This window comes from Oppia nitens, unplaced genomic scaffold (assembly GCF_028296485.1).
Source record: "Oppia nitens isolate AA-2021 unplaced genomic scaffold, nextdenovo-longstitch-racon4-pilon3 scaffold5_pilon_pilon_pilon, whole genome shotgun sequence".
In the NCBI taxonomy this organism is placed as follows: Eukaryota; Metazoa; Arthropoda; class Arachnida; order Sarcoptiformes; family Oppiidae; genus Oppia; species Oppia nitens.
The window spans coordinates 4,747,042-4,773,935 of record NW_026533243.1 but is presented as its reverse complement, the minus strand read 5'-3'; the positions used below and the strand labels follow the sequence as shown (position 1 = coordinate 4,773,935).

Sequence of the window (26,894 nt, the reverse complement as noted above, 5' to 3'; positions counted from 1 at the left end):
AGACAGTCAATGTGTGGGTGAATGAGTGACTGAGGAGACAGTCGTCGAATAAATTATATGAAAGTATTATCACATTATTTAATACAACTGAAGGTTATATAAGAAATGGTTTACTAGAGTTAACAAAACATTTTTTTAGATAATAATTGATATTTTCAACAATAATTATAATTTGATATAAATATAAGCAAATAAAACAAGAAAAATTGACTCAAAAATACTGAACACATGTTTTTTAATTGAAATTTTGAATACAATTATTATTTGAATAATTTTTATCAATTAATGTAAAGTCCGGACAATTACTGGACGTTTAACAACACTAAGGCTTACGTGAAATGTTTGAATCAATGACTCACTTGTTTTTATTAGTCATATAGTGTTGCCATTAGTTTGGTGTTCAATCCAAACATATTAAGCATAATATAGCAACAAATTCAACCAATCGGTGATGAATTGCATTTGATATTCGTGTGATGATTGGTCTGATTTTAATCACAACAACATATCATGTGTTATATAATACTTGCATTTGTCGTACAAAACACATATACAGTATATATTGGAATCACATTCAAGTGTTTCAAACATTTATAAAAACTTTTGTTTCATTTGATAACCAAAACTATATATTAGTTATTATTAGCTATTATTTAACATTATATTTGTGTCAACTCTTACAACAAAATAAGGTATTTAATGGAAAATTTTATTTTACTTTAATATTCGCTATCAATAGAAAAATATATTAAAATTTTATATAACTTTTTAAATTATGCTTTACTTTTTAAAATTGAAAATTTGATATTATTTTAAATCAAAACTAAAATTAAATATAAATTGAATTTAATAATAACTCTTATTATTAAATTTATTTTTATCAATTTTATAACTCGTTAAATATGCGATTATTTTTTATCAATTAAAATAACATATTATTAACTAATTAGAAATAATATTACACTTTAATTAAAAATATTGTTGAATAATAATTAATATGATTATCAATAATAGTGTAATAATATGTTATATGATAATCATTGTATAAAATATAAAATTGCATTATTAATACAAATTGCAATTTACAATAGTGTAATGCAATCAATAGTCAAATTCATAAATTATGTCAATTGATAATTGACTTAATTTTTATATAAATTGTATAGACTTTACACTAATTTGATAAAAACGTTATTTATTAATACTAATAAAATATTTGTATTTTTTAAAATATAAACATTAACTTTGTTTTTAGTTGACTGACAATTATTATTATGAATTTCTACGAAATTTATTTCATATCTAAACTTTTTTTTTAAATTATTAAATACCAGTTTTATTAGTTATTTGTAATATTATATGCAATTTACGTATAATATGTTAATTTATAATGATTTGTAAGTCTATGTCAAAAGTAATAGCAAACAAACTTAGAAAAAAACTTTGAATTTTTATATATTGAATAAATTTTCACTTAAGACATGACTTAACACCGAAACTCATATCAATTGTAATTAGTATTCAATATATTTATTATAAAATTATTAATACTTTTTGAGTTTTTATTATTAAATTATAACTTTTTATTTGATTTGATTTTTAGGCGATAAACTGTTTGTACAAAAATAAAATGACGACAATTATTGATGACTTGTTGTCAACTGATTCGTACATAGAATTGGAACAAATGATTATGAGGTCACAGATCGACCAATTGAACGGTAAGTGTCCACTTAGTGTCCATTTATTTGACCCGAAACTATACAACACATTAAGTCATTCATTCATTTTCTTTCTTTTCAATGACAGATGTTTCAGATGAACCGTTAGATGACTTGACGTTTGACTTAATGGACGATAACTTTATATTTGGCGACAATTGTATTACCGCCGAACCCGTGGCCAATGAGGCCATACCTGTAAACATTAATGATGTTAACGCTATGACAACGTTTACGACACTGACTTCTGCGGTCACCATATTTGATGACATTTGCGACATTGGAATTGATCTTCAGTTCATCGATAAGTTGTATGAAGAGTGTCCCTCAACAGTCAATTCAACTGATTTAATAACTAATGGTATGTTTAATAGTATTTCAATTAACAATATATACGGTATATATATTAATGGATTAAATGATTCAATTTTTGGTAGACTTAAACTCATATAATGACAGGGCTTTTGATACAAAACCCATTGATGACAAACAACAGAGTGCTTATCAGTCATTTAATGCTGATTTGATGATCAATGATACCGATGGTCTGATCTTTGGTCACTCATATTCAAAACAGAAGACTACTATTGAAGATCTGTTCCCACAGACGAGTGCCACAAATATTCAAAATAATAGTAGTTCTGAGACAGCAAAGAGAAAGAGAGGTCGACCACGACGTATGCCTATTGTTGAACAGAATGTGATTAAACGTCGAAGAGGTAGACCATCACTGGAACCGGAGGTTAAGGAAATCCGTAAAAAAATAAGAGAGACTAAAGCTTCGGCAAAATATAGATTTAAGAAGAAAATGGAGATAAATATTATATTAAGTAAAAAGAAAAGATTGGAAACAATGATTGCTAAAAATACAGATATTATTTGTTTAATTAAAGATAAACTCATGTCTTGTTTGCCATTTTTATATAATAATTTGCATTTTATTAATCAAGACGTCTCATACATCCGAAACATAAAATCTCTCTGCAATTAATCATTGTTTACTGAGAGAGTTATACTAAAATTATTTTTTTTGCCATCAATTGTCATATATTTTATTTTTTAATATACGGTAAATAATTTTAAAACATGATTGACATCTATGTATAGTTTATTACACAATAGAATATAATTTTGTAAATATTTGTCATATATTATAATTATATTCAACGATTAAAATTAAATAAATAAATAATTTAGTCTTACCGGTAATTTAAATTTTATAATTACGATAAGTCAGTAAACTATTTTAGAGCTAAATTACATTAATTATTTATATATCTGTAAATTAAATCTTTAATATTTTTTATTAAATTGAACTAAAATTTAAATAAAGTTTATTTATTTATACAATTATTACACAATATATCATTAATTAAATTATAGTGAATATAATATAATAATAATATTTGGCAAATTATAGCTGTTATATATCATGGATTGACAATTTCAATGTCATGATTAAACTCAATTCATATTTATTTGTTTTATTTTATATATACAGTAATAATTATAGACATTAAGGAATATGTCCTTCAATTGCTAAATTTGATAACAAAATAATTAGTAGTAAAACCAATAAAAGGCTCATAAAGTTTTGATATATTTTAAGTTAGTTATAATTATTAACATTTTTAGTTAAATTTATGAAAATAAAAACTTTTGATACAATTTGCTAAAAGTAAAATGACTACAAATTTAGAGAGAAGATTGTCTAAAGAGTTACTCGAAAGTGATGTCAAAATACTTAAGAAATTCAAAGACGTCAAAAGTCTTGAAGAGTTTGATTTAGAAAACCTGGAACTCATTAGAGGCGAAACACCGGAAGATGTTAAACAACGGTGTCTTCAACTCTGTAAAGACTATCTAAGCAATGAATGGTTGGATCAAACTGTCGACACATTTGAGTTCAAGCGGTTGACGGGAGGAATGACTAATCAGTTATACTATTGTTCACTACCGACGGTATCAAACACTTCTCAAACACCACAAGAAGTGTGTATAAGATTTTATGGTCCAAAACACTTCAATGAAGACGAGAGGTTAAGTGATATTATAATTGCATTGTTGGTCTCGGAAAGTCATATCGGACCTAAAATATTGGGCATATTTGAAGATGGTCAAATTTTACAATATCTTAAAGTAATTACAATAATATATTACTGATTGTCTATCATAACATTTATATTTAATTTCTAAACTATTCAAATACACAGCACAGGCAATTTCGACTACCTGAGCAAAACAATCCTAAATTAGCGATTCAATTGTTTGAAATGTTGGCAAAAATACACTCATTGGAAGTGCCCATCAAAAAGTCTATTAACTGGTTATTTGATTACTTTGATGAATGTCTTGATATCGGTTATAACAAGTTTTCAATTAATCAAATGTTTGATGAATTAAATTGTGAAACACTTAAGAAATATGATATAAAAAATGAAATTCAATGGATTAAGAAAATAATGATTTCAATTAACAGTCCCATTGTATTCACACACGTGGACTGTAGGGGCAGTAATATAATGGTTACCGAACCCAATGATGATATCATACTCTGTGATTTTGAGTACTCCAACTATGGCTACCGGGGCTTTGATTTGGGTACTATTTTGATTGAATGGGGCCATCATTTTAAAGACTACAATGTCTCTCACAATTTTCCGGGTGATCATGTGTTTGAACCACTAATCAAGGCATACATTGACGAGTCGGTCAATATTCACGGAAAAGCATTTTTGGAAAATAAATTCAATTCATACGAAAACCTATTAAAAGAGACAAAAATATTTACATTATCTGCATTCATGTGGCTCATCATGTTTTGCATCAAAAATGATGATAACGATGACAATGCTTTACCAATCAATAAAAATGTTATGATGGTTTGTATGATAACTTAATCTTCAAATTTATTTATTTATTATTTATAATAATTTATTTTTTATAGGGTTTCGCTGAAGTTAATTACAAAAGTTATTGGAATTTTAAAAATGAATTCATAAAACAACATTTATTTGATTGATTCATAATTTATACAGATTATCAAATCTACAAATATATGTATAATTCAATTGAATAATAAAATTATCTATTATATTGTATATGTTTTTTACTTATTTATAAATTAAAAATAGTGATAATATTGAATAAAACTATTTTGAAATGCACCCAATTTTATCAAATTTTCCACTTTATGTTATATAATTTTAATGATTATTGTTTAATATTGAGTATTTTAAATTAATTAGTCGATAATTAAGTTTATCATTGAAATTATATCTATTAAAAATGATAATATCAATAAATGAAACATCTACAATTTTTAAAATATAATAATTTTAAATAAATGATTTATTAAATTTAATTTAAATAATAAAGTTTTAATATTTTTTATTAAATAATTAAAGTTTTAAATTAATTTAGACTAAATTAAAGTTCTAATATAATTATAGAATTAAACTATAATATATTTTATGATTTTATGCATATAATATATTTATGAATTATTTAAAAGTAAATTTTAAATAATTTTCTAATTTCTAATAACTTTTTTGGTTGTTTTCATAATTTAAATAAAAATAAAATAAGTTTTGCTTACTTTTTGATAAGAAATTACTTATTAATCACTAAACTATTGATAATATGAACCAAAGGCCATCGTTTAGCAATAAAGAAATGTCAAAACATTTCTCTCATTTATTATTCAATAATCATTACAATTATTTCACAATATTTTTATATTTAAAACTTATTTTTATTATTAATAGTTAATATTATATTTTATTCATTAATATGTTAATCAATTAGTTTTTTGTAAACTTTGACTACAAACTACTTGTGGTTTGGTTTACATTATTTATGTATTAGTTTTTATGGGGATATATTTTTGTATTGTACTGTATTGTCAGTGGTTTAGACCATACATCAGTACAATTGAATAATTTTGAATGAATGAGTTAAAGTTGAAATCAAATAAAACATTATATTGAATAATAGCTGATAAGCCGAAATAAACTCACAAACTTTATATTAAATTATATTATTAAATAAAAATTACATAAAAAATATTTAAATACTTATGTAATTTTTATTATCAATTATAAATTAAAAAAAATGAATATTAATATAATTTATGAAAATTTAATTAATTTATTTATTTGGTCTCATTATCTAAAGCGATAATAGTTGCCTAACAATATTGTTATTATCAACATTAAAATGCTTCGGATCTATGGTTTAGACGGTCTCATCGGAGACACATGTTTTGAATTTAAAGTCCCACTCTTAGGGCAACAATTTGTTTAATAACTTTTAATATTGTATTCAATATAATAATTATGTTTAATTATAATTCAAAAACAATATAATTAATACAATAAGTTTTAATAGTTATATAAATACTGTAATTAGTTTATGTATACAAAATAAACAAATTAAAACTAATTAAATACTGAAATCAATATAACATTATTTACAGTAAATATATGTAACAAAACAATAAAACATTATTTAAATTAAAATTTAAACAAAAAATAATAGTTTATTTATTAATTAAAGCAAAATATGCTTTAAAAATAATAAAAATCAAGATATTAAATAAATATAACATATAAGAGTTCGGGTATCTCAACAAGGTAGATTAATGTTATTTTTTAATAATTATTATAAAAAAGTTAAAAACAAGTTGTTGTTGTTTTTAACTTTTATATTTTTTTCTAAAACTTGATGAGAATTTACTAAAATTTGGTAAAAATTGTAGATTAAAAATGCAATAAAAACTCATTGTATTAATTATATTGTTTTTTAATTATAATTAAACATAATTATTATATTGAATACAATATTAAAAGATATTAAACAAATTGTTGCCCTAAGAGTAGGACTTTAAATTCAAAACATGTGTCTCCGATGAGACCGTTAGATCGAAAACCTTAAGCAACAATGATTTATGTATAAAAAAATTTAATTAAAATATTTTTTTAATTTTATAATAATTGCTGTATTTAATTTCATATAATTTACAGTATATTATAAATTTATTAATAAAATTATAATTTTCAAATTTATTTATAATTAATTAAAAATATATAAAACATATGGTAAATGGATCCTACTAATTTAATATGATAATATTGCGATATAACATTTGTTATTAAATTATTTTTATCAGTCTATGCAATGAAATTAATGATTAAAACAATAATTTTGTTGACTTTAGTTCATTGCATTAGTGGACGTCCGTTGGTGTCGGCATTGTTAGGCAAACTGAATGTTTTGTCGACCGTAACGAAAACATTGTCTAATTTGCTGACAAATCCTGTGCCAAACACTGGTGGGTCCGACTCTATTGGAAGCCTTCTTCCGGATCAACCGTTTCCTTATCCTGAAACAGATTCGAAAGAAGTGCTGAAATCGTCGGTCAAACCATCGTTGGCTTCTATACTCAATCCATTGCTATATAATATAAGAGGAATTGTAGGTCCAATAGACTTGGGTCCCAATTTATATCATATGACTGGTATTTCATTGCCAATTGTAGGACAATCAGCACCGAATGGCAGACCTATTAAACTATATCAATACCCGGATCAATCCAATCCTATGATCTCTTACCCATTGGGTATTATAAATTCAATCAATCCAGTTAATAATTTAAATTTAATTAACCCAGTTAATAATTTAAATATGCAAAAAATTGAAGAATCAGGCAATAAAATTGAAGATCAAACAAAAGATAAATCTAGCAGTGAGTCTACAACTAAATCTACCGATCAGTCTACAGACTCAACACCGATTTTGGCATCAACTTTTACACCCACTTTGACATCCACTTTGACATCCACTTTGACATCCACTTTGACATCCACTTTGTCATCCACTTTGACATCTACTTTGACATCCACTTTGTCATCGATTTCTACGAATTCGGAAAATTCAGGGATTTATTATGGAAAAGGAATGGCATATATACCCAAATCTGATAAGGATTCAGCTAATGAACAAACAACAGATAAACCTAACAGTGAGTCTACAACTAAATCTACCGATCAGTCTACAGATTCAACACCGACTTTGACATCAACTTTGACATCCATTTTGACATCAACTTTGTCATTGCCATCGAATGGAAGAAATCAATAGATTAATGATGGACTCACAAATCCCGGTTAACTCCTGGATCCACATTAAATGATTAACAAAAATAGTTACAGTAATTAATAGTCTTCAAAATCTAAAAAATCATAATTTAAAATCCTTTAAAAGTAATAATAAAATCTAATTTTATTAACCAATCTTAAAATACTATACTGTATACAGTAATCAAAATTTTTGATATTATTTTTTATTAAAAATGATTAAACATGCATAATGTAAAATATTTTTTCAATATATTTTTATTTAATATCAATTAAATCAGTTATATTTACTATTTAGCGCTTATATTCAAAAATTGATTTATTAAGTCCACCGAAAAATACGAATTTCACCAAATTTTCTAATAACTATATAATACTGAAAGACCTATTAATAATGAAATAATATTTTTGTTTTATTTTAAGTAATGATTTGACTGAAAAATTTCAATTTAATGAAGAAGACAATTGAAGTCCAACCACTTCTTATACAATAAACACTAACACTTGTATTACATATTTATAAATCATAGTTAGTAGACCTCATTCATATAACCATCTCTGTGTATCATATAATTCACAACAATATACATATAATTTACAGTACATGTATTGTTAGTTAATCAGTCGATATAAATGTCAATTACGAAAAAAGCAGCCAAACTGTTATCGGCCGCCGGTTTCATCAAAAGTGGATTACAAGACTATAACTTTTAATGATCTTAAATTTAATATATGTTTGAGTTATTTACTTATTATATTGATAATAGATATTAATATAAAATATATAAAAAATTGTATCACTATATTAGAATAAAGTTTAATTTTATACTATAATTCATTGATACTTATAAAATATTTGTAAATTAAATTGAATGTACTTTTATTAATTACCACCAAATATAAGTTTGTATAGTTCGGGCTGGTATTGTATAACTTAATACATTGTTTTTGTCATTGATTTTTAAGTCAATGTCTAAATCATTTTGGTTGAGCACAACCACAACCACTCCATTGTCTGGTCGTATGATTGATAAAATAAATAAGTTATTTATATTATCAGACAATTGGTGTGCAATTCGGACGGAATCAGGTTTTATAAATTTACTAAAATGTCCGATAATATAAAAAGTCGGCTGTTTATAAGCTTCTCCTTTCTCAATGTCCACAACAATAGCTGTTCCACATTGATTTGGACCACAACGGGGACAACCGTTTAAACCCAATGCCATATTCCACTCAACCCAACCAATAGTCCAGTGATTTAAATCCTAATTGTAAAAAGGTATAGTTGATGTAATAGATAATTAAAAACATACCCTAATAATATCATGTGCATAATGTTCCCCAAAATCCCAGCGCCCATTACCCAATCCATCCAAATGACAGGCCTCAGTCATTAACATAAACTTATTCGGATATTTACTATTTAGTTCATCCAAAACAATATCAGGATAACCATCAGTACGGGAACTTTCGTACCAATGGTAAGCCATTCCCGAAACAAATGGTTCAGCAATTTTGTCGTTGAATACTTGGTCTGCAAACTGTTGAAGTGTGTGGTGCCAGTCAGTCGTCTGGTAAATGTTGTCGTCATATATCATAAGTTTTAGTTTATCCGGAGTATAGCCCGACTTCAAGAGTTGAGGTCCAAGATTTTTGCCGACAAACACTCGTTGCATATTTGGATCAAAATACAAATCGTTGGGTATGAATATGCGGCCCCAAGTGGGCTCGTTTTGAGTGGTCAGTCCCCACATTGTTATGTTATGTTGTTTATATATGTCTAAAAATCTAATATAAATTTAAATATATCATATACAGTATTATACAATTATTATAAAATAAATTTAATTTATAGTACTGTACTGTATATCAGCAAATTAATGTATTATAAATAAATATAACTGACTTCACTAAATATTTGGCGAAAATATCATAATATTCTCCTCCTGTGTCACCCTTTAGTTGATTAGGAAATTGCGATTTCGGATCTGTTTTCATCCAATCGGGTGCAACCCATGCGCTACCAAATAGTCTAAGCGGTGATGTACTCAAGTTTTGAGCAGTTTTGATATGAGGTATCTGTATTGTTATGACTGAAAATAAATAAATAAATTTTAATATTTAATTTCTAATTAATACTTTCAATTCTAAGTCTTCCTTAGTCAATGCAAAATGATTGAGTTGTTTATCATTGAGTTTATCATCGTATGAATAATAGTGGGCCGAGTAGTCAGTAGAGGCCACCGGCACTCTTCCCATATTATATTGAATACCATTTTTGCTAAAATAACTGTCCATCAAATATTGTGACAGCTCTTTGGGAAGACCATTCAAAACCATACCGAACTCATCAGTAAAAGCGCCACCAAAACCAATAATACTCTGATATTTTTGGTTTCGGTCTATAGTTATTGTTTGAATTAGGTTTGCATTGAATGGCATCGTATGGTTAAATGGGATCTGTGTCTCAGCGAATCGTTTGCCAGTTTTGCCACTTTCATAGATCAATGCATAACCAGTTTTAGGTGAAACTATTGGTGGAAAGTCATCACAATAGGTCTGATTGCAGACACAAACACTATCCGCACCCGTTATTGTACGTAATGAACATGGATTTGAAGCTTTTACTATTAAACCTTATTTTTATTAAATAAACATTAAAAATAATAAATTTAAATATTGTAATAATTTTATATCATATACAGTACAGTATTAACATTTTATAATATTTAATACTTAAATTACCTGAATTCAATAATAAAAACAATAAATATTTTAAAATATTTTGAAACATTGTATTTATTAACAATAAATGGTGGTATTGGTTTACAAGTATTAAATTTATAACTAAATAAATATTATTATACAACTCTTTAAAATAATCTAAATCTTTAATCTAAATAAATGTGGTATTATTTTATATATTATTATAATAATGATATTTATTGGATTAATTAGTACYAATTAATACCAATTAATATTATTATACTCGTATACTCAAATAATTATCAATTAGTAATTATCAGTAAAAAGTTTCAATACATAAGTATTTTGTTTAAAATTAAATTTATAAATATTATATAATTATATAATTTTCTTATTATTATTAGATAGTGAGTGTAATATGAAAATACAGTATAAGTACTTTTATAGATAACGTATTTTTCTACTTTTATGAGTAAATTGTTAACAACAATAGTTGATTGTTAATAAATAAATAAATTGTGATTAATTTTTCAAAAGTAAAAACAATAATTGCAATAATATAGCCAATGATAAGCCATAGAAAGACATTATATTTGAGATTTTGTATTTTCAATGTCTCATGTGATTCAATGGTATAACTTTGAGTCCACATTAAATAGCTCTCTGCTTGCAATTGCCAGAGAGTATTGATATGAATATTAAGTCCATATTCAAGTAATTGCTTTAAACTAAACAATAATTTTGAATAAAATTAATGATATTATCAAATATTATCAAATTAAATAAATATTATTTATATCTTACATAAAACTAATTTGTTTAAAATATTTTACATCTTTTGTAACAAAATTATACAAATATTTGGGATAATAACGATTATCTGATATTGTATATTGAATGCCATATTTTAATAAATATTGTAAATTTTGATTATATATAAATCTTCGACGTGTATCTACTATCAAAACTGTATGTCCATTGACTATATGTGAGATTACTTTATAATAATTATAAATATTAATTTCATATTTTTTACAATAATTGTAACTTCTATTTGCAATTATATCACTTTCATTAATACCCTCACTTGCATACCATGAAACCCAATAAATATTGACTTCACTATTAATAATAGCATCTAATGTTTCATAATTAGCCGCATATTTAATGTTTGCGTAAACATTATGTAAAAGACCAGAAAATGCTTTTAACAATATAGTACATGATATCAACCAAATGCCAGTTAATATTAGAAATAGTATTTGATGTCTAAATTGTTTATTTAAATTAAATCTATTAAAACTACCTGTCGATGAAAACAAATTAACTGGTTGTGCAATCATTACTTTTGAATAATGTATCAAATAATATAACAAACTATAATTGTTATTTAAAACATATTTGCAAATAAAAGCGACGATTAAAAATAAAAATAACCAATTGATCCATATCTAAATTAATGAGAATTTATATCAATTTTATATAATATTATTTAAATTTTACACTATTATTAATATCTTATAATTAATACATAATTATGAAATATTGTTGTAAATTTCCAAAAAGACTCGTCAATAATAGGATGCATTCCAGTGATAATCTCAACTAAGTATACCATTTGCTTCGGTATTAATTCAGTTTTTACTATATTTATGTTTTTAGGTATCGTTCCGTCTAATGATATCGTATTTATCTTAATATAAATTATATATCATATATAAATATTGAGACATGAATTGTTAAATGAATTTAATTAAGTAAATCCAATTATTACCAACAAAATTAAAATTAAATAAAATATAAATGATTAATTTATAATAAATTATCTCACCAATGATAAATTATTTACTATACTAAAATCAACTTTAACGAGTAAGTTCAAATAGCATAATAAGTAAATCATTATATGTAGATAATAACCAGCAATGTATTTCTAAAATAAAATAATAATAATAATTTTAAATTATGCGATGATATTATTGTAAATACCTGTACAGTAAATACCTGATTAAACTTAAATGTAATATTTGTAGAATATGTTTGATTATATCGATTACATCCATAATATGATTGATCATCAATAATATAATATTTGTAATTAAATCCATCATAAGTAAATGGTTCTAATAATTTAATTTCTATCATTTTTTTCAAAAATTATAACCAATTAGTTATAATACAGTATTATACTTTTGTATATAATGTAATCTTTTAAAACAATATTGTTTTCGATAAACAAAATATACTATAATATAAATAATATTATTAATATATTCTATGATATTAAATAATAAAAAAGATAATACTGTATATGATTTTGTTTCTTAAGTTAACAAATATATGATATTATTCAATATTAATGCAAAAGTTACGAAACAATATCAAAAATTTTATTTGAATGTTTTGCTATTAATGTTTCTTATGTTTATTACCATATTTTTTATTTTTATAAATAAACATACCTGTATAATATATTAATATGCAGACAATGATAGAGTAATATAAAATGTTAATATTATCAAAATAAATACAAAATATATAGTAGTATTAATATTTTGTACAGTATATTGCAATAAACTAAACAGTGATATTTTATATACARTAACGATTTTCTTAAATAATCTATTAATATATTATTTTATTCAAATCGTTCATTATTTACTGTATATTAAAATAATATAATAAAATTAAAATAACAATATTCTTTACATTTCTTATAAAGTATACAGTATTTAATAAATAATTGTCTATTTTGTTATTTTTGTATTTTTGATTTTATAATATCATAATTACATTATATACAGTATATATAATATCAATATTATATAATAACAAGATTATTATTAATATAGTTAAATTAATAATACAATAATTATAGGAGTTAGTCCTAATACATTGTTTATAGTAAGTATTAGAGGGATGAACCGAAAAGGTTTTTAATATATTAAAACAATTTAACATATTTTTAAATTAACAATATTTAAAAATTACGGTTCGGTTTGGACTCTTGTCGCTCGGTTCAGGTTCTGTTAGGGTTTTTWAAAAACTCCCGGTTCCACCTTCTAGTAAGTATTATATAGTATATACTTTAGTAAAGTACTAAAAACCATATTTTAAATAAAAATTAATAAAATATTACTCTTAATTAAAAATCTTTTAATAAATATTTTAAACTTTTTGTTGATCTTATAGAATGTGATAAAGCATTCCAATGTTGAGCTCTTTTATCAAAAATAGTATTTTTATAACAATATTTTTTTCTTTAATATCTCAAACAAATTACCTGTAATTATATTAAATCTATAAACAAATTATTAATTATAAAATAAATAATATATAATATTTTGATTATATCTATTACAATTTGATCAAGCACATTTAATCTGTGATATACGTGATATCTGTATTTTAATATAAATATTATGTTATACTTATCCTAAATATTTTTGTAAAATGTTTATAGTTGAAGATATTTAATTTTCATATTACAATACAATATAAATTTTAGATTACCTTGTGTAACAATTTATAATAGATTTATAGTATTACTACTATAAATAAAATTATTAAATTACAATTTTATATATAATAATATAATCATCATATTTAACATTTTATTTTTCAAAATATATTTAAAATTCTTAATAAAATATATAACAAATTTTATAAAATTAATATTGAGAAAATTTTAACATAAAGACAACGATTATGAGATATATATATTTAAATATAATTAAAATATATTACTGTATATAACTTCTTAATCATAAAAAACGTGTTGTTTTTCCATATGTTTCTTAAGACTATCTTTTCTGCCAAAAGTTTTGCCACAATTTTCGTGCGGACACCTGAAGTGTTTTTCCTTCAAGTGAATGGACATTATGTGTCTTTTGAGTGAATTGGATGAAACCGATTCAAACTCACAGTCGGGATATTGACATTTGAAAGACTTAAGACCCAAATGCCTTTTCATATGCTCTTTGAGTGCATCAGATCTACCGAACCGTTTCTGGCAGTCGTCAAACTCGCACTTAAATGGCTTTTCTTTTGTATGTATTGAACGGATGTGCCTTTTAAGTCCTTCCGATGAAACAAAACCGTAGCCACAGTTGGCATAATGACACCGATAAGGTTTGGACTTCGATAAGGTTTCGGATGTCGGTCGTCGCTCATTGAGTATTAGTGCGGCTCCCGTACCAGTAGTACCAGTATTTGAAATGGTTTGAGATATGACTTTTGGCACAACCTTTGAGACGAGTAGAGAGTTTTTACAGCTTTTATGAACACTTTGTCGTAATTTTGAATGTTTGATATGTTTGTGATTACGAGAAGTACTGTTTTGAGGATTATTAACGCATTGTAAGTCTGGTTCACAAACTATAGACTCAACTTTAGGACAATAATCCTTATCATTGGGATCGTCGCTATCGTCTTCTTCTTCTTCTTCATTAGACTCATCCTCATCTGAATTGTCACTTATAATCTCTTTTTTGACGGTTAAACTGTGTTCATCTATCTGTCCATTAATTTTAACCTTTTCTTCAATATCACTGGATTCGGGTTCCCGTTTAATATCACGATTATTGAGATCTATATTAGTATTTTTATTTTTTTTGCATTGTTTTTGGTTGTCGTCACTAGAAGTCTGACGCGACCTACTGTTGGTCTGTTGGCTCTCTGAAGATACAAATGATGTAAAAATTGATGTCTTATATTCGTCGCTATTCTTATATTTAAGTGAATTGGTATCGACTTCTTGCCAAAGATTAACAAATTTCTTACTAAAACTTTTACTATCGTCAGCACCGGGAGTATTGTCGTCAGCACTGGAACTCTCAAACTCAGAGTCCTCAGTATTATTATTATTATTATTATTATCATTAATATTATTAGTATTATTAGTATTACAGGTAGTATTAGTATCATTATGAATATTATTATTATTGTTGTTGTCGTTGTTATCTTTATTACTATTATTATAATAAACAGCTTTTAATTTTTCTAAACAATTTGTACTTAAATTAAGACTATTATGTCTACAATTAGCGCAGAGTTGACTTCCGTTTCTCTGAAGTCTGTGTTTAAGTTTTTCAACCATAAGTTTTTCATAAATGAGTTGTTTTTCCATTTCTTGTAATTCCTGTTGCAATCTCTGAATCTCCATATCTTTGACTTTAATCTCTAAATATTTTTTATTTAATATAAAATCCTTTTCCTGTTTTTGTTTCTCTACTCGTATTAGACTTTCTCTCAACTGATCTACGATAGCATCCACTCTGATGTCAAACTCCTCAAACTCTTCATCCCTGTCCTCTATATCATCGTCCTCTTCATCACTGCTGGCATCAGATCTCTTTCGTCGGCGATTATGGTGTCGTCCATCCCATGAGTCTCTCAATTGTCTCTTAAAACTCTTGACTATTGTATCGCTTTCAACAAAAATATCATTTAAATGTGTGTCAAATATATTGTGCGTAACGTTATTGCCGTCGACGGCACCAATCATATGGTGGTCACTGTCCGTCTCATTTGTTGTCGACTCGCTGTTTAAAATTGGCGGTAATGTTAGATCATCGGTCCGATTATCGGCCGTAAACTTATAGTAGAGTTTTCTGTATTTAGTCAGCACTTGTCTCAGTTGTGATCTTTGACTGAGACATATGTCTACCATTTGCGGCAAATCTAACTCAAAGTCGAGTGTCAGTAGTGTCTCATTGGTGTCGAAGCCGTACTTCAGCAGTGAATCAATGGTCGAGAAAGTGATGTTTCGGTCTTTGAATAACTCAATCAACAAAAAGTCTTTCTGTGAATTCACTGACATTATTAGTATTTTAAAACTAATAACTGTTGACCACTTAATTTGGTGATAAAAATGTTGAAATTTTCAATAACAGTTAGTTTTTGCAAAAAGTAAACCGAAAAAAGTGTTATTCACTGAATATCCAGAAAAAAATACTTTCAGTTTGACTGATGTACTGTATGTATGCCTTTAGGATCAGAAAAAAAAAGTTTTGACACAATTATACTATAATTATCTATCAATAGATTACTAAACTTAATAAAATGCATATTTATATAATGTATACGAAATACAGTATATATTTTTTAAAGTTAAATATTCTTTAAAATTTCCAATCATTAGTAAAAATCATTTCATGGATTAAAAACTGATACTAATTGTTCAGTAGTTCAATAAATAAATTTGAAAAATAATAAATTGTATTCAATGTGTTATTATTAATGTAGAAATAAAAGATTGATAATAAAAATACAATTATCCAAACTCTATGTCATAGAAATGATATTTTATAATAAGCCTACAATATGTCATTGACATTTTATGCCATTAATACAGTATATACACTGTATTATATACTGCACTTTAACAACTAATGTATCAAAAGTGTTACATACTGTACTATATTTACAATATTGCTAATAAAATCATTTTTATTTTGCAAATAATAATATTTAATAAATTATACTTACAACACAAGGAAATGATAATTGAATTATTAATCAATGAAATCAATGTGAATATATCAAGTACTATAAAAATTGCGATTTTTAATTAATATAAAACATTTTCAAATTTATATAACAATATTCAATTTTAATACATGTCTGAAACCAATTTGTAGTTCACTTTTAAAAAACAGTGTTACGTGTAATACATATTCACAATGTATAACACTATTTAGTTAAACACAGTTAGCACAACACACACTGTATTTTACAGTTATTTTATACACAGTCATAGAGAGTGTATGTATTGTGCGTTACAGTGGAGTTGAGTGAGGGTTTGTAACACACATTTGAAAACTTGTGTTTCAGAAAACATATATAAAATAAAATAAGTTTTCAAAAAAAAACTTGTTTCACAAGAAAAATATTACTATTATATATAATTCACTTTTTAAATACTGTATTGAGTTCACCGCACATTTTATTTTTAGCAATTGACTTATAATAACCAGTGAGAGATTGTTTGAGAGAGAAAATTGTTATAATTTTACGCTACGATAAATAGATGGTTTAATGGGCCCATTCAAGTCAATTCAAGTCAATATTATTATATTATATATTTATTTGCAACTTTTTTGCATTGTTTTGTAAAAACATAAAACTATCGATAATTATTTGAAAATCAAGTAATACTAAATTATACAAAAAATAGGTATAAAATTAATAATTCACCAAGTTATAATGTGATAATATTTTTCAAATAAAATTGTGCACATTATATATATATATATATATATAAATAAATAATATATAAACAATTATTTTAAAAAATAAATAGATTTTATACTCTAATGATTATAAAAATCATTTAAAATATAAATTATTTAAACATATGTATAATCATATGTTTTTTGTAACGTTGATTGAAATAATATAATTATTCTATAAATAATGTCTAACAGTTTAATATAAATATATTTGAAAAATATATAATTTAAAAAAATAATATTTTAATTAATAACTTGATCAGTTATATTTTAAAAAATAATATTTCAATTTTTAATAAAATGAGATATACTAATAAAATAAAATACAAATACTGTACATATATTGTATATAAATTAGTGTTAAGCCATAGTTATAAAAATTTAATGCTCGATATAATCAGGAAATGTTTCAAACATAGAGTGAATGTGTGTTTAAATTATAAGTTTGAACTAAATATTTAATCACAATTGAAATCCTGTCAAACAATTGCTGTTAAATAAGTTTTGTAATAACGCTCACAAATTACGTAATAATAATAATAYTTGTAATTGTTTAACATTAACATTATTAACATAATATAATATTACAGTAATAAGTTAATGTTGGTATACTTAATAAATTATTATACAATTTAATTATATTAATTATAAAATGTCATTTTTACGATTTATTAAATTAATTTATAGAAATATTGCATATCATATAATATAAATTTACTAATTTTTATTTTATGATTTTGTTGTAATTTAAAAAAAACATTTTCTTGTTATTAAATTTATTTTATAATTTTTATTTAATAATTTTAGTTTTTGTTGTTATTGAAATAAATGAAATATCATTGTGATTACTTATGATTATTATCTTGCATATTTATTAATTGCATTATTATTTAGTTATAAAATATTTTATAAATTATTAAGATATAATACTTTTAAAATACTAATTTATTATTTGTAATAATTTTTTGAAATTATAAAAATTAATTATTCAATTAATTAAATGAATAATAGAAATATGTTAAGTAAATATTAATTTATATAATTTTAGTATTTTTACAAATAATTTATTTAGAATTCTATTATTAATAATAAAGACAGAAAAATATTCTAATAATAGAATTAATAGTGAAATAATTAATCCGCTATAATATATATAATTAATATTTTGAAATTGCAATAAATTTAATGAATAAACTTTAATGTCTTTAGATTTTTGTTGGTTATTATCAAAGACTTTAATGAATTTTAAATAAAACTCATAAATCCAATGATCTATTAGACCGGAGTCCATACATCTCATAATACTATGAATTAATAATTAATATATAAATAGATAACAATATGAGGGAATAGATTTTAAACATTTAACTTACATATTATTAATAATGTTTTTAAATGGACTTTGTTTGTTCATTGCAATGGCCAGCATATCGTTAAATATATTAGAGTCCTTATAAATTGGTGGTAAATAATAGTGCAAATTGTGATGTATTTGATGATAATTAAATCGTGTCCTCTCAACAAATGCTGTAATTTTTGTCGGAAATTGCTTTAACTGTTCAAACATTTTCATTAAATTTGAGACATAAATTATGGAGTTTTCATTGATAACCAAACCGTATGATTCCAATGCATACTTAAATTTTATGTTATATAAAATTTTCTATTAAAATATTATATAATATTTATTATATACCTTAATATTTTTAAAATAAGACCAATTCTTTAGTGTAATTATTTTGATGTGACTATTGTTTATAGCGTTTCTTAAGTGTTCAATGGTCTCAATAACATTGGGTTGATTTGGGACAGTCATTGAGCTATAGATTTCACCCGAATATATTGAGTTTAATATATAGATTGATAAAATCCAAAATATAATCACTAATCTAATTGAATTATTAGTACTAATTTTATAAATTGAGTGATTAACTAATATATTTAAAAAATCTAAATTAATTATAAATGTTTTTGTATTTATGTAATCAAAGAATGTTTTTATTAAAAACATTATAATAATTGAAACCATTATTAGTAGCAATATATCGCAATTAAATGATCTTAATAGAGATGGTGAGTATGTTGTAATTGGAAATATCGGTGCCATAAATGTAAGGCCAACCATATAATGAGGATAAGTAAATGTGACTAATTGTGAACGATTGTAATTTATAGTTAAGTCACCGATTCCTATATATGATATCTATAAAATATATAACTAATTAACATTATATTATTTTATGCAATAATAAAGCTTACATTTGATTTAACAAACTCAATAACGGCGGTCCAATTTTTATGACAATCAATAATAATTAACGAAATGTTTGTATATTTATCGATCATTTGTAATAATTTACTTTCAAATCCATATAAACTTTTTAGATTAATATTTGTATCATTTTGTTCAAAGAAAACATATGGTTTAAGCTATAATAAAATTTACATAAAACTTAAATTATTATTTGCTATTAATAAAGATAATTTTAACCTTGTTTGTTGCAACATAAATTTTATTAATCATAGACATATTTGTAATAATTATATAAAAATACTCAAAATTATTTTTTTTAATATTCAAAATTATAAAATATAATTTATTTAAATTAAGTATCAAAACCAAAAATTTTTTTTATTACTATTATATACAATATATCATACATTAATATACTCTATAATAATAATAATTTATTTATTTATAAATAATCAATATTATTATAAAAATATAATAAAAAAATTACAATGAATATTCTATATTTCTATAGAAATATTATTAGTGAATAAAAATATTTAATTAACTAAATTTTAATTAAATAAAATATAATACATATTTTAAATATAATACATAAAAAATATTTTATTATATATTTAGCATTTTCTCTAAATATAATGCAATATTTTGACAAAATATTGATTGTAATACTTATATTGTAGTTATAGTACTGTATTATAATAAACAGTGGAAATATATTATTGCAAAAGATTATTCTTAAAAAACTAATTTTAAAATTATCAATATTTGTAAAAATAACTATTTTATGCTTATTTTAAATAATGAACAAGTTAATTTTGATAATATTAATTTTAATTATTATCAAGAGAATTTATAGTACCTTTAAATCTATATAAATTAAACAATAAAATTATATATTTTTTAGATTTCAACAAAAAATGCATGTTTTCTAAAATATAAATAAGCATTTTTTTTATAAAATATTTTATTGAATATTATCTTAGACATTAATAGACATTATATTTACTTTTTAATATAATATTAATCAATTATTGCAATTTTGATATTATAAAATTATAAAATAGTTCAGAAAAATTGATTAAATATATAAAATGTTATTTTTATTGATTACTAGAGACATTAAAATTTCTAAAATATTTCAGAAAATGTGTGCTCAAACTGTTCAAAATATGTGAAAATATGTGATTAATTAAAAAAAATCAATTATAATTGTATAAAATTTGTACATATTTTAGTAGCGTATTGTTAATAATTAATTTTGAGACATTTCTTGTCTTAAAATAACAATAATATAATATATACAAATCATTTTATAATATTAATATTTAAAATAAAAGTATATATGTTTGTAAAATGTACTATTTTTTATTTAAAAATGTAGTAATGTGTGTGAAATATGTGTCTATTTTCAAAATATGTTTTGAAAATTTGTCAAACAGTTTCTTATTATATGACCAGGATAAATATAGATTACCTGGGTGAATACATTTATAACCGTGTATATTTAACGGCAACAAATATGTGTTTCACATATTTTGATGTCTCTATTGATTAAAATTAAGTTTTTTTATTATTTAATAATCTTATTACAAACTTAATGTTTATAAAATAAATTACATAAATATGAAACATATTGTAATGAGTAGATTTTATCATTACTGTTATAACTATAATATATCCTATTCTTATACCGTTTATTTTAATAGCATTGCCATTTATATCTGGAAAATGTTGATTATTTAGATGTTTCATGAGAATTTTTGGGGTGAGTTACTCGCTTCACTTTCCATGCAATGATTTCACGTAAACCACTGGAATGGCCGCCACTATTGGCACAGTACTCCTGTAGTGGTTTAGGTTGTCTTAATTGTACATTGGGCACAATATTAGCTTTTACTACACAATTATTAATACAATCTATGTCTGATTGATCGTAAATTAAGACATTACTACTTTGCGGACCAATTATATAAAAGGTATTATCTCTGGTCCTGAGATTATTTAATTCAATTTGACCTTTACTATCAAACGAAACACTATTCAATGTTAAGACACTCATTGTTTTGAGAGTTAAGACTCGAAGTCTGTACCACTCGGGTCTGGTCTGAAACTCTGAGACCAGTAAAAACTATTTTACTAGTTTGGTCACTCACTACACGTGACACAACTATAGTATACTGAAGACAGGACGATACAGTGTTATCAGCATCCATACAATGGCTGGCTAGCCGCAACACTTGCGCTAAAACAAACAAATTACTCAATGACAACAAATGTCTTGTCGCAATTATAAACTGGTAACTAAAACATAACGATTGACTAACTGGTCGGGCCCTACCAATAATTGCCAACGAGAGAAGCCTCAAAGCCTCCCTCTAACCAAAACATGCAACTCAATACCCAATCTACTAGTAAGACTGAGTCTAATGGTCAGTACCATCACTCGGTACTACCGTCGGTAAAACCGGCGTATAGTCTATTCAAATACCCACTATAGGATAAGTAAATCTATACACGTTGACCAACCCTGTGGCCAAACTATAAATCAGAGTCCTCTGACTCTGATGACATAACCATGAGACCGACACAAGCAATCTCAGGGGGAATCTAACCCATCTATGTCTCTCCAGCCGTGCCTACCCGGCACTAAATAAAGGCGTTTAAACACTAGTTAAACCCTACCCGACACTCGTCGGTGAAATGTGATATCACCGAAACCTGTGTTACGGTGACTATCACTGGACTACTAATCTGTACTGTATATCATAACAATAGACAACAAAATTACACTCAACTAACATACATAGACAAGGACTATATTAGACAAAATTGTATGTGTGGTGGCGGCAATGACAAGGCGCTCATCAACTACAGCAAGCGGTGTCGCGTACACAACCGCCGCCGCGACCGTCAACGAATGTATTGTCGGAGAGTCACCGATCACATAAATTAATATAAATCTATAGAAACACATCATACACTCAAGTACGATAAAGACAATACATGACCGACAGATTGCCGACAGTATTACATAATTATCGTAACATTTCTATTATCTCACATACGGTATTCAGTTAAATCTGGTCAGACATAACTATGTCGTCTCTGGGGTCAATTGACATCACCGATAGGTTTTTGGCCGTGATATTATAAGAACTGTGCATATGTAACAACAATAAACTATTAGGTGTCCAAATATTTATTTATACCGGGTCAGTCAATCCCGAAGGTGACTATAGACTCATAAAGTTAAGGCAAACCTTAACTATACTCTCGGATCACTATTGAGGAACGTATGTATACGGTCTTAAACTCAGTGTCCGTTATCGGCTATTAACACACAATCACGCGATCGGGAGACCGGAACCCTCTTGGGACCACTAGCCTGCCTAGTCAGTCGGTATCGAATAGTAACTATGCATTTCCCAACTAGGTTAGCGAAAGCACATATGTACTCGAGAAATCCACTGCTATGCATTCACACACACATTCACTCAAACAGCCGATAATTACAACAATCAACCAAACTAGTGCTATTGTCACGAAGACAGCAACTATTAGATCACCTAGTAAATTGTATTTTAAGGTCAGACTATTAGTGTTAAATAACACTGAGAACCGACAAAACTACAACTGTTTCACTAAAACGTAGGACTATTGCCGAAAAATCGGGCAGAGCCTTCGGCGGCCTGGTACAATCTCGGGGATGTCGGAGACTCCTATATGACACATATAGTAGTCTATACCAACAATAACTAAGCATAAGTCAAAGGAGGTAAAGGAGGAGGATAGCGTAGCCGTACAGATCTCTCGACACGACAGATCCGTTAGCACACTATCAACGGTAGAGGAATGACGGCATGACCGTACGAATCCCCCGACACGGCGGATCCGACGGTCAACCATCATAAGGTAGGTTAGGGTAGGTATGGTAAGGTTACATAACTGGACCGGAACCCCCGACACGGCGGCTCCGTCCATTAGCTATTTACGCGGGAAGGCTTGACAACATAACCGACCAGATCCCCCGACACGGCGGACCCGATGGCCTGGCATCTTACCTTAATGTAGATAAGAAGGGACCTTTACGATACTGGAGCTCCCGACGCGGGAACCCACGGATTTAGGTCGCTTAGAAAAAAGTAGAAGACAATAAAGACAAAAACTTACATTAAAAATCCAAAGGCTTTATTTTAAAATGACATCAAAGGGTATACATCCAAGTATACGGACCATATCAGAGAAGGGGGTCGAACCAGAAGGGGAGAGAACTGATCTGCTAACGGCTCTTAGCAGTACTAGTCTTATGCCTGTGACTACCAGTATCTCAATGATAAAATCATTGAGAATACACGGGGTTTTATAGTAACGGTTGCGTCAATATAATTTTTCAAGGGAGTATGGGTATATAGTAGTGATGTGTTGGTGCCAGAATCCGTTGCAATATTATACTGTTTATGCTATGTTATGTAATGATTGATGTCTAAAAACTTTAATTTCGGTTCTCGATGGGGAGGATTTAGTATAGATTTATACTACAGTTAGGGAGAGGAGTTTGGATTTTTGGCACTATATATATAAATGTTATATGCAGTATATTGTGTACAATATGATTGTACAATAAAAAAAATTTCTTTGTGAGTGTTTTTTGGTATATATATTTAATATTTATATTGACAATATATTAAAATTAAGATTACTATAAATCTTAAAAATAATTGAATAACTCATTTGTGTTATTAATAAAATGTTGGTATTTTAGGCAAAGCAGTAGTGATTTCATAGTCAATATGGCATTCATTGACACCTTTGAGAATTTTGACGAATCCTTTGTCTCCCCAATGGGTGTTCCACGAGTTGGCCACTAACCAGTAGTCGACACCATTTTCTACACCCCAACCAAGTATTTTCATGGCATGCGGTCCTCTATTGGGACCTTTTATCAAATTGCTATAAATACCACTTTTATAAAGCAAAAAGTCATCATAAAGCTAAAAAAGTTTTAAATAAAATAAATTTATACAATAATAACTAAAATTTTATATACATAGAATATATACTATATGTACAAAAATCTAAGTGATTTATAAATGTCTATTACATACAATATAACCTCCCACAACTACTGGTCCATTGGTCATAATTTCCAATTGTACCCGTTTTGTATCATTGAAAATACTGTACCATTTTTCACCAAACCATTTGTCTTGAGTATAACTAACATTATAGCCTTTTTCGCATTGTTCCACACATTTAGGTGTGTCCACACCGGCCAAACTACATTGAGGTAATGGACCGGTTGTATTGTGTTCACACGGTTTAAAAGAAAATGGTTGACAACCCTTATGACTGTCGTATAAACCACCGGTTACTATACCATCGTTGACATAATAGCTCCAACTCGAGGGATTCATACCACCATCACAACCTCTACAGCTATATTTGTTACAACACGACACCACATTTTGGGCTGAAATGATTGGCTGAAGTTTGCCTTTAGATGCAATACATATACGATCGGACATTACTGATGTTGTGGACACTGCCCAACACGCACCTGAAGGTATGATTCACACAAATTAATTAAGTGCTTAATACTTAGATAATTTGAAAAAAACTAATTAAATGCATTACCACACTCTCCCTGATCTCTAATCTCCCGAAGCGAAGCACATTCGGGCCATTTTTCTCGTGCGTCAAATGATTCGGGTATTTCAATGCCTTCCACTGACATTTCGGGTGCGTCCGGGAAATACACATTTTCATCGTTTCTGTAATTTGTTAGTGTTTTATACATATTTTCGTCCAATTGTTTTCCAACAAAATTGTCACTTGCCTTTTATCAAATTAATACATATAAATATTATAAATGTTATAAATAAATAATAATTATTATATATTTGTTTACCTCCCATCTTTCACTAATGCTATTAATATAGTTAACCATTTCATTAGTATCTTTAAAAGTTGTTAGCGATTGTATGGCTATGATTGCCATAAATAATATCAATAAAATTTGTAAAATAACATACATTTTTAATTACAGTAAATGATTAACAATAAAAACTATAAATACTGCTTGTTCAATAGTTAATATTAGTTAGAAAATAAGTTTTTAGCTTATATACAGTATATAAGCAGTATATATTAAAAGAGTACATTTATTTATGAAACTTATAAAAATTATCTTGTTTAATATTTTATTTAATAATAAAATTATAATAGTATTACTTTCTAATATTATTATTTATCATTAAACAAAAAAATCATAAGTTTTTGATAAACATTTTCTAATTAAATAAAGAACAACTGAACTGAATCACTAATCTAATCAAATGTTAAAGTATTTTCATTATAATTGTTTAGATAATAAATATTTATATATTTTTAATAATTTAGTAAATCTTTTAAAATATAAGCTAAAAATTCAATTAATACAAAACGTATATTTAAATTAAAACGACAAAATTATAAAAATTATTAATATGTAAATTTTATATTTTATAATATTAATATTTATAATGATTTAATTGTTTGATAATTAAATTAGATTTAATCATATCGTTTGATAGATTCCGGTCGGATATTGACTAATAATAATAAACAAGTTTTATATTATAATATTTATACATTTTTACATTTAACTTTTCTCCTTTTTTCAACCATTGGCTTTCGGCTATTAAAATATTATTTTCTTTAATAATACAATATATCTAAAATACACAAACATACACATAGTTTCTAAAAACAAACTTTTTAAAGTTTGTTAAATATGTAAATTAATATTTAAAAAGTCTATTTATTTAATAATAAAAATAATAGTCAAATTATTATCAAAACA

At 25.5% G+C, this 26,894-nt stretch overlaps 6 protein-coding genes across 6 annotated transcripts; 3 read left to right on the top strand and 3 right to left on the bottom strand.

Moving 5' to 3' along the window:
- The first annotated feature begins 1,467 nt into the window (after positions 1-1,467).
- LOC128960965 (uncharacterized) lies at positions 1,468-2,817 on the top strand. The gene is made up of 4 exons (XM_054307148.1): positions 1,468-1,510; positions 1,604-1,721; positions 1,810-2,082; positions 2,159-2,817. Exons 2-4 carry the CDS (start codon positions 1,631-1,633, stop codon positions 2,710-2,712), a joined length of 918 nt encoding a protein of 305 aa, XP_054163123.1. The 5' UTR covers positions 1,468-1,510; positions 1,604-1,630; the 3' UTR covers positions 2,713-2,817.
- A 516-nt stretch (positions 2,818-3,333) lies between these two features.
- Positions 3,334-4,769, top strand: LOC128961441 (choline/ethanolamine kinase-like). The gene is made up of 3 exons (XM_054307683.1): positions 3,334-3,860; positions 3,935-4,603; positions 4,669-4,769. Exons 1-3 carry the CDS (start codon positions 3,405-3,407, stop codon positions 4,741-4,743), a joined length of 1,200 nt encoding a protein of 399 aa, XP_054163658.1. The 5' UTR covers positions 3,334-3,404; the 3' UTR covers positions 4,744-4,769.
- Positions 4,770-5,939: 1,170 nt separating this feature from the next.
- On the top strand, positions 5,940-7,862 carry LOC128961549 (mucin-2-like). Its single transcript, XM_054307799.1, has 3 exons — positions 5,940-5,982; positions 6,940-7,341; positions 7,423-7,862. The coding sequence occupies exons 1-3, from the start codon at positions 5,940-5,942 to the stop codon at positions 7,860-7,862; spliced, it is 885 nt and encodes a 294-aa protein (XP_054163774.1).
- An 806-nt stretch (positions 7,863-8,668) lies between these two features.
- Positions 8,669-10,704, bottom strand: LOC128961431 (putative glucosylceramidase 4). Its single transcript, XM_054307671.1, has 5 exons — positions 10,607-10,704; positions 10,001-10,497; positions 9,768-9,940; positions 9,175-9,649; positions 8,669-9,126 (listed from the first exon to the last, which is right to left on the bottom strand). The coding sequence occupies exons 1-5, from the start codon at positions 10,653-10,655 to the stop codon at positions 8,746-8,748; spliced, it is 1,575 nt and encodes a 524-aa protein (XP_054163646.1). The 5' UTR covers positions 10,656-10,704; the 3' UTR covers positions 8,669-8,745.
- Positions 10,705-14,319: 3,615 nt separating this feature from the next.
- LOC128961548 (zinc finger protein 273-like) lies at positions 14,320-16,388 on the bottom strand. The gene is made up of 2 exons (XM_054307797.1): positions 15,608-16,388; positions 14,320-15,424 (listed from the first exon to the last, which is right to left on the bottom strand). Exons 1-2 carry the CDS (start codon positions 16,386-16,388, stop codon positions 14,328-14,330), a joined length of 1,878 nt encoding a protein of 625 aa, XP_054163772.1. The 3' UTR covers positions 14,320-14,327.
- Positions 16,389-24,792: 8,404 nt separating this feature from the next.
- LOC128961547 (cathepsin B-like) lies at positions 24,793-26,051 on the bottom strand. The gene is made up of 4 exons (XM_054307796.1): positions 25,962-26,051; positions 25,688-25,889; positions 25,159-25,610; positions 24,793-25,044 (listed from the first exon to the last, which is right to left on the bottom strand). The coding sequence occupies exons 1-4, from the start codon at positions 26,049-26,051 to the stop codon at positions 24,793-24,795; spliced, it is 996 nt and encodes a 331-aa protein (XP_054163771.1).
- Positions 26,052-26,894: the final 843 nt, after the last annotated feature.

Bases quoted from the DNA above. Each gene is read 5' to 3' on its own strand.
- LOC128961431 (XM_054307671.1), bottom strand. From the start codon at position 10,655: ATGTTTCAAAATATTTTAAAATATTTATTGTTTTTATTATTGAATTCA. The intron at 10,498-10,606 runs GTAATTTAAGTA...AATAAAAATAAG, and splicing joins GTTTTTATTATTGAATTCAG to GTTTAATAGTAAAAGCTTCA. The intron at 9,127-9,174 runs GTATGTTTTTAA...TTTTACAATTAG, and splicing joins ATGCACATGATATTATTAGG to GATTTAAATCACTGGACTAT.
- LOC128961547 (XM_054307796.1), bottom strand. From the start codon at position 26,051: ATGGCAATCATAGCCATACAATCGCTAACAACTTTTAAAGATACTAAT. The intron at 25,611-25,687 runs GTAATGCATTTA...TCATACCTTCAG, and splicing joins TAGAGATCAGGGAGAGTGTG to GTGCGTGTTGGGCAGTGTCC. The intron at 25,045-25,158 runs GTATGTAATAGA...AAACTTTTTTAG, and splicing joins TAGTTGTGGGAGGTTATATT to CTTTATGATGACTTTTTGCT.
- LOC128960965 (XM_054307148.1), top strand. From the start codon at position 1,631: ATGACGACAATTATTGATGACTTGTTGTCAACTGATTCGTACATAGAA. The intron at 1,722-1,809 runs GTAAGTGTCCAC...TTTCAATGACAG, and splicing joins ACAGATCGACCAATTGAACG to ATGTTTCAGATGAACCGTTA. The intron at 2,083-2,158 runs GTATGTTTAATA...AATTTTTGGTAG, and splicing joins AACTGATTTAATAACTAATG to ACTTAAACTCATATAATGAC.
- LOC128961549 (XM_054307799.1), top strand. From the start codon at position 5,940: ATGCTTCGGATCTATGGTTTAGACGGTCTCATCGGAGACACAT. The intron at 5,983-6,939 runs GTTTTGAATTTA...TGTTGACTTTAG, and splicing joins CGGTCTCATCGGAGACACAT to TTCATTGCATTAGTGGACGT. The intron at 7,342-7,422 runs GTATTATAAATT...AAAAAATTGAAG, and splicing joins TATGATCTCTTACCCATTGG to AATCAGGCAATAAAATTGAA.
- LOC128961441 (XM_054307683.1), top strand. From the start codon at position 3,405: ATGACTACAAATTTAGAGAGAAGATTGTCTAAAGAGTTACTCGAAAGT. The intron at 3,861-3,934 runs GTAATTACAATA...TCAAATACACAG, and splicing joins AAATTTTACAATATCTTAAA to CACAGGCAATTTCGACTACC. The intron at 4,604-4,668 runs GTTTGTATGATA...TATTTTTTATAG, and splicing joins TCAATAAAAATGTTATGATG to GGTTTCGCTGAAGTTAATTA.
- LOC128961548 (XM_054307797.1), bottom strand. From the start codon at position 16,388: ATGTCAGTGAATTCACAGAAAGACTTTTTGTTGATTGAGTTATTCAAA. The intron at 15,425-15,607 runs GTAGACATAATA...ATAATAATAATA, and splicing joins AAGTCAACTCTGCGCTAATT to ATACTGAGGACTCTGAGTTT.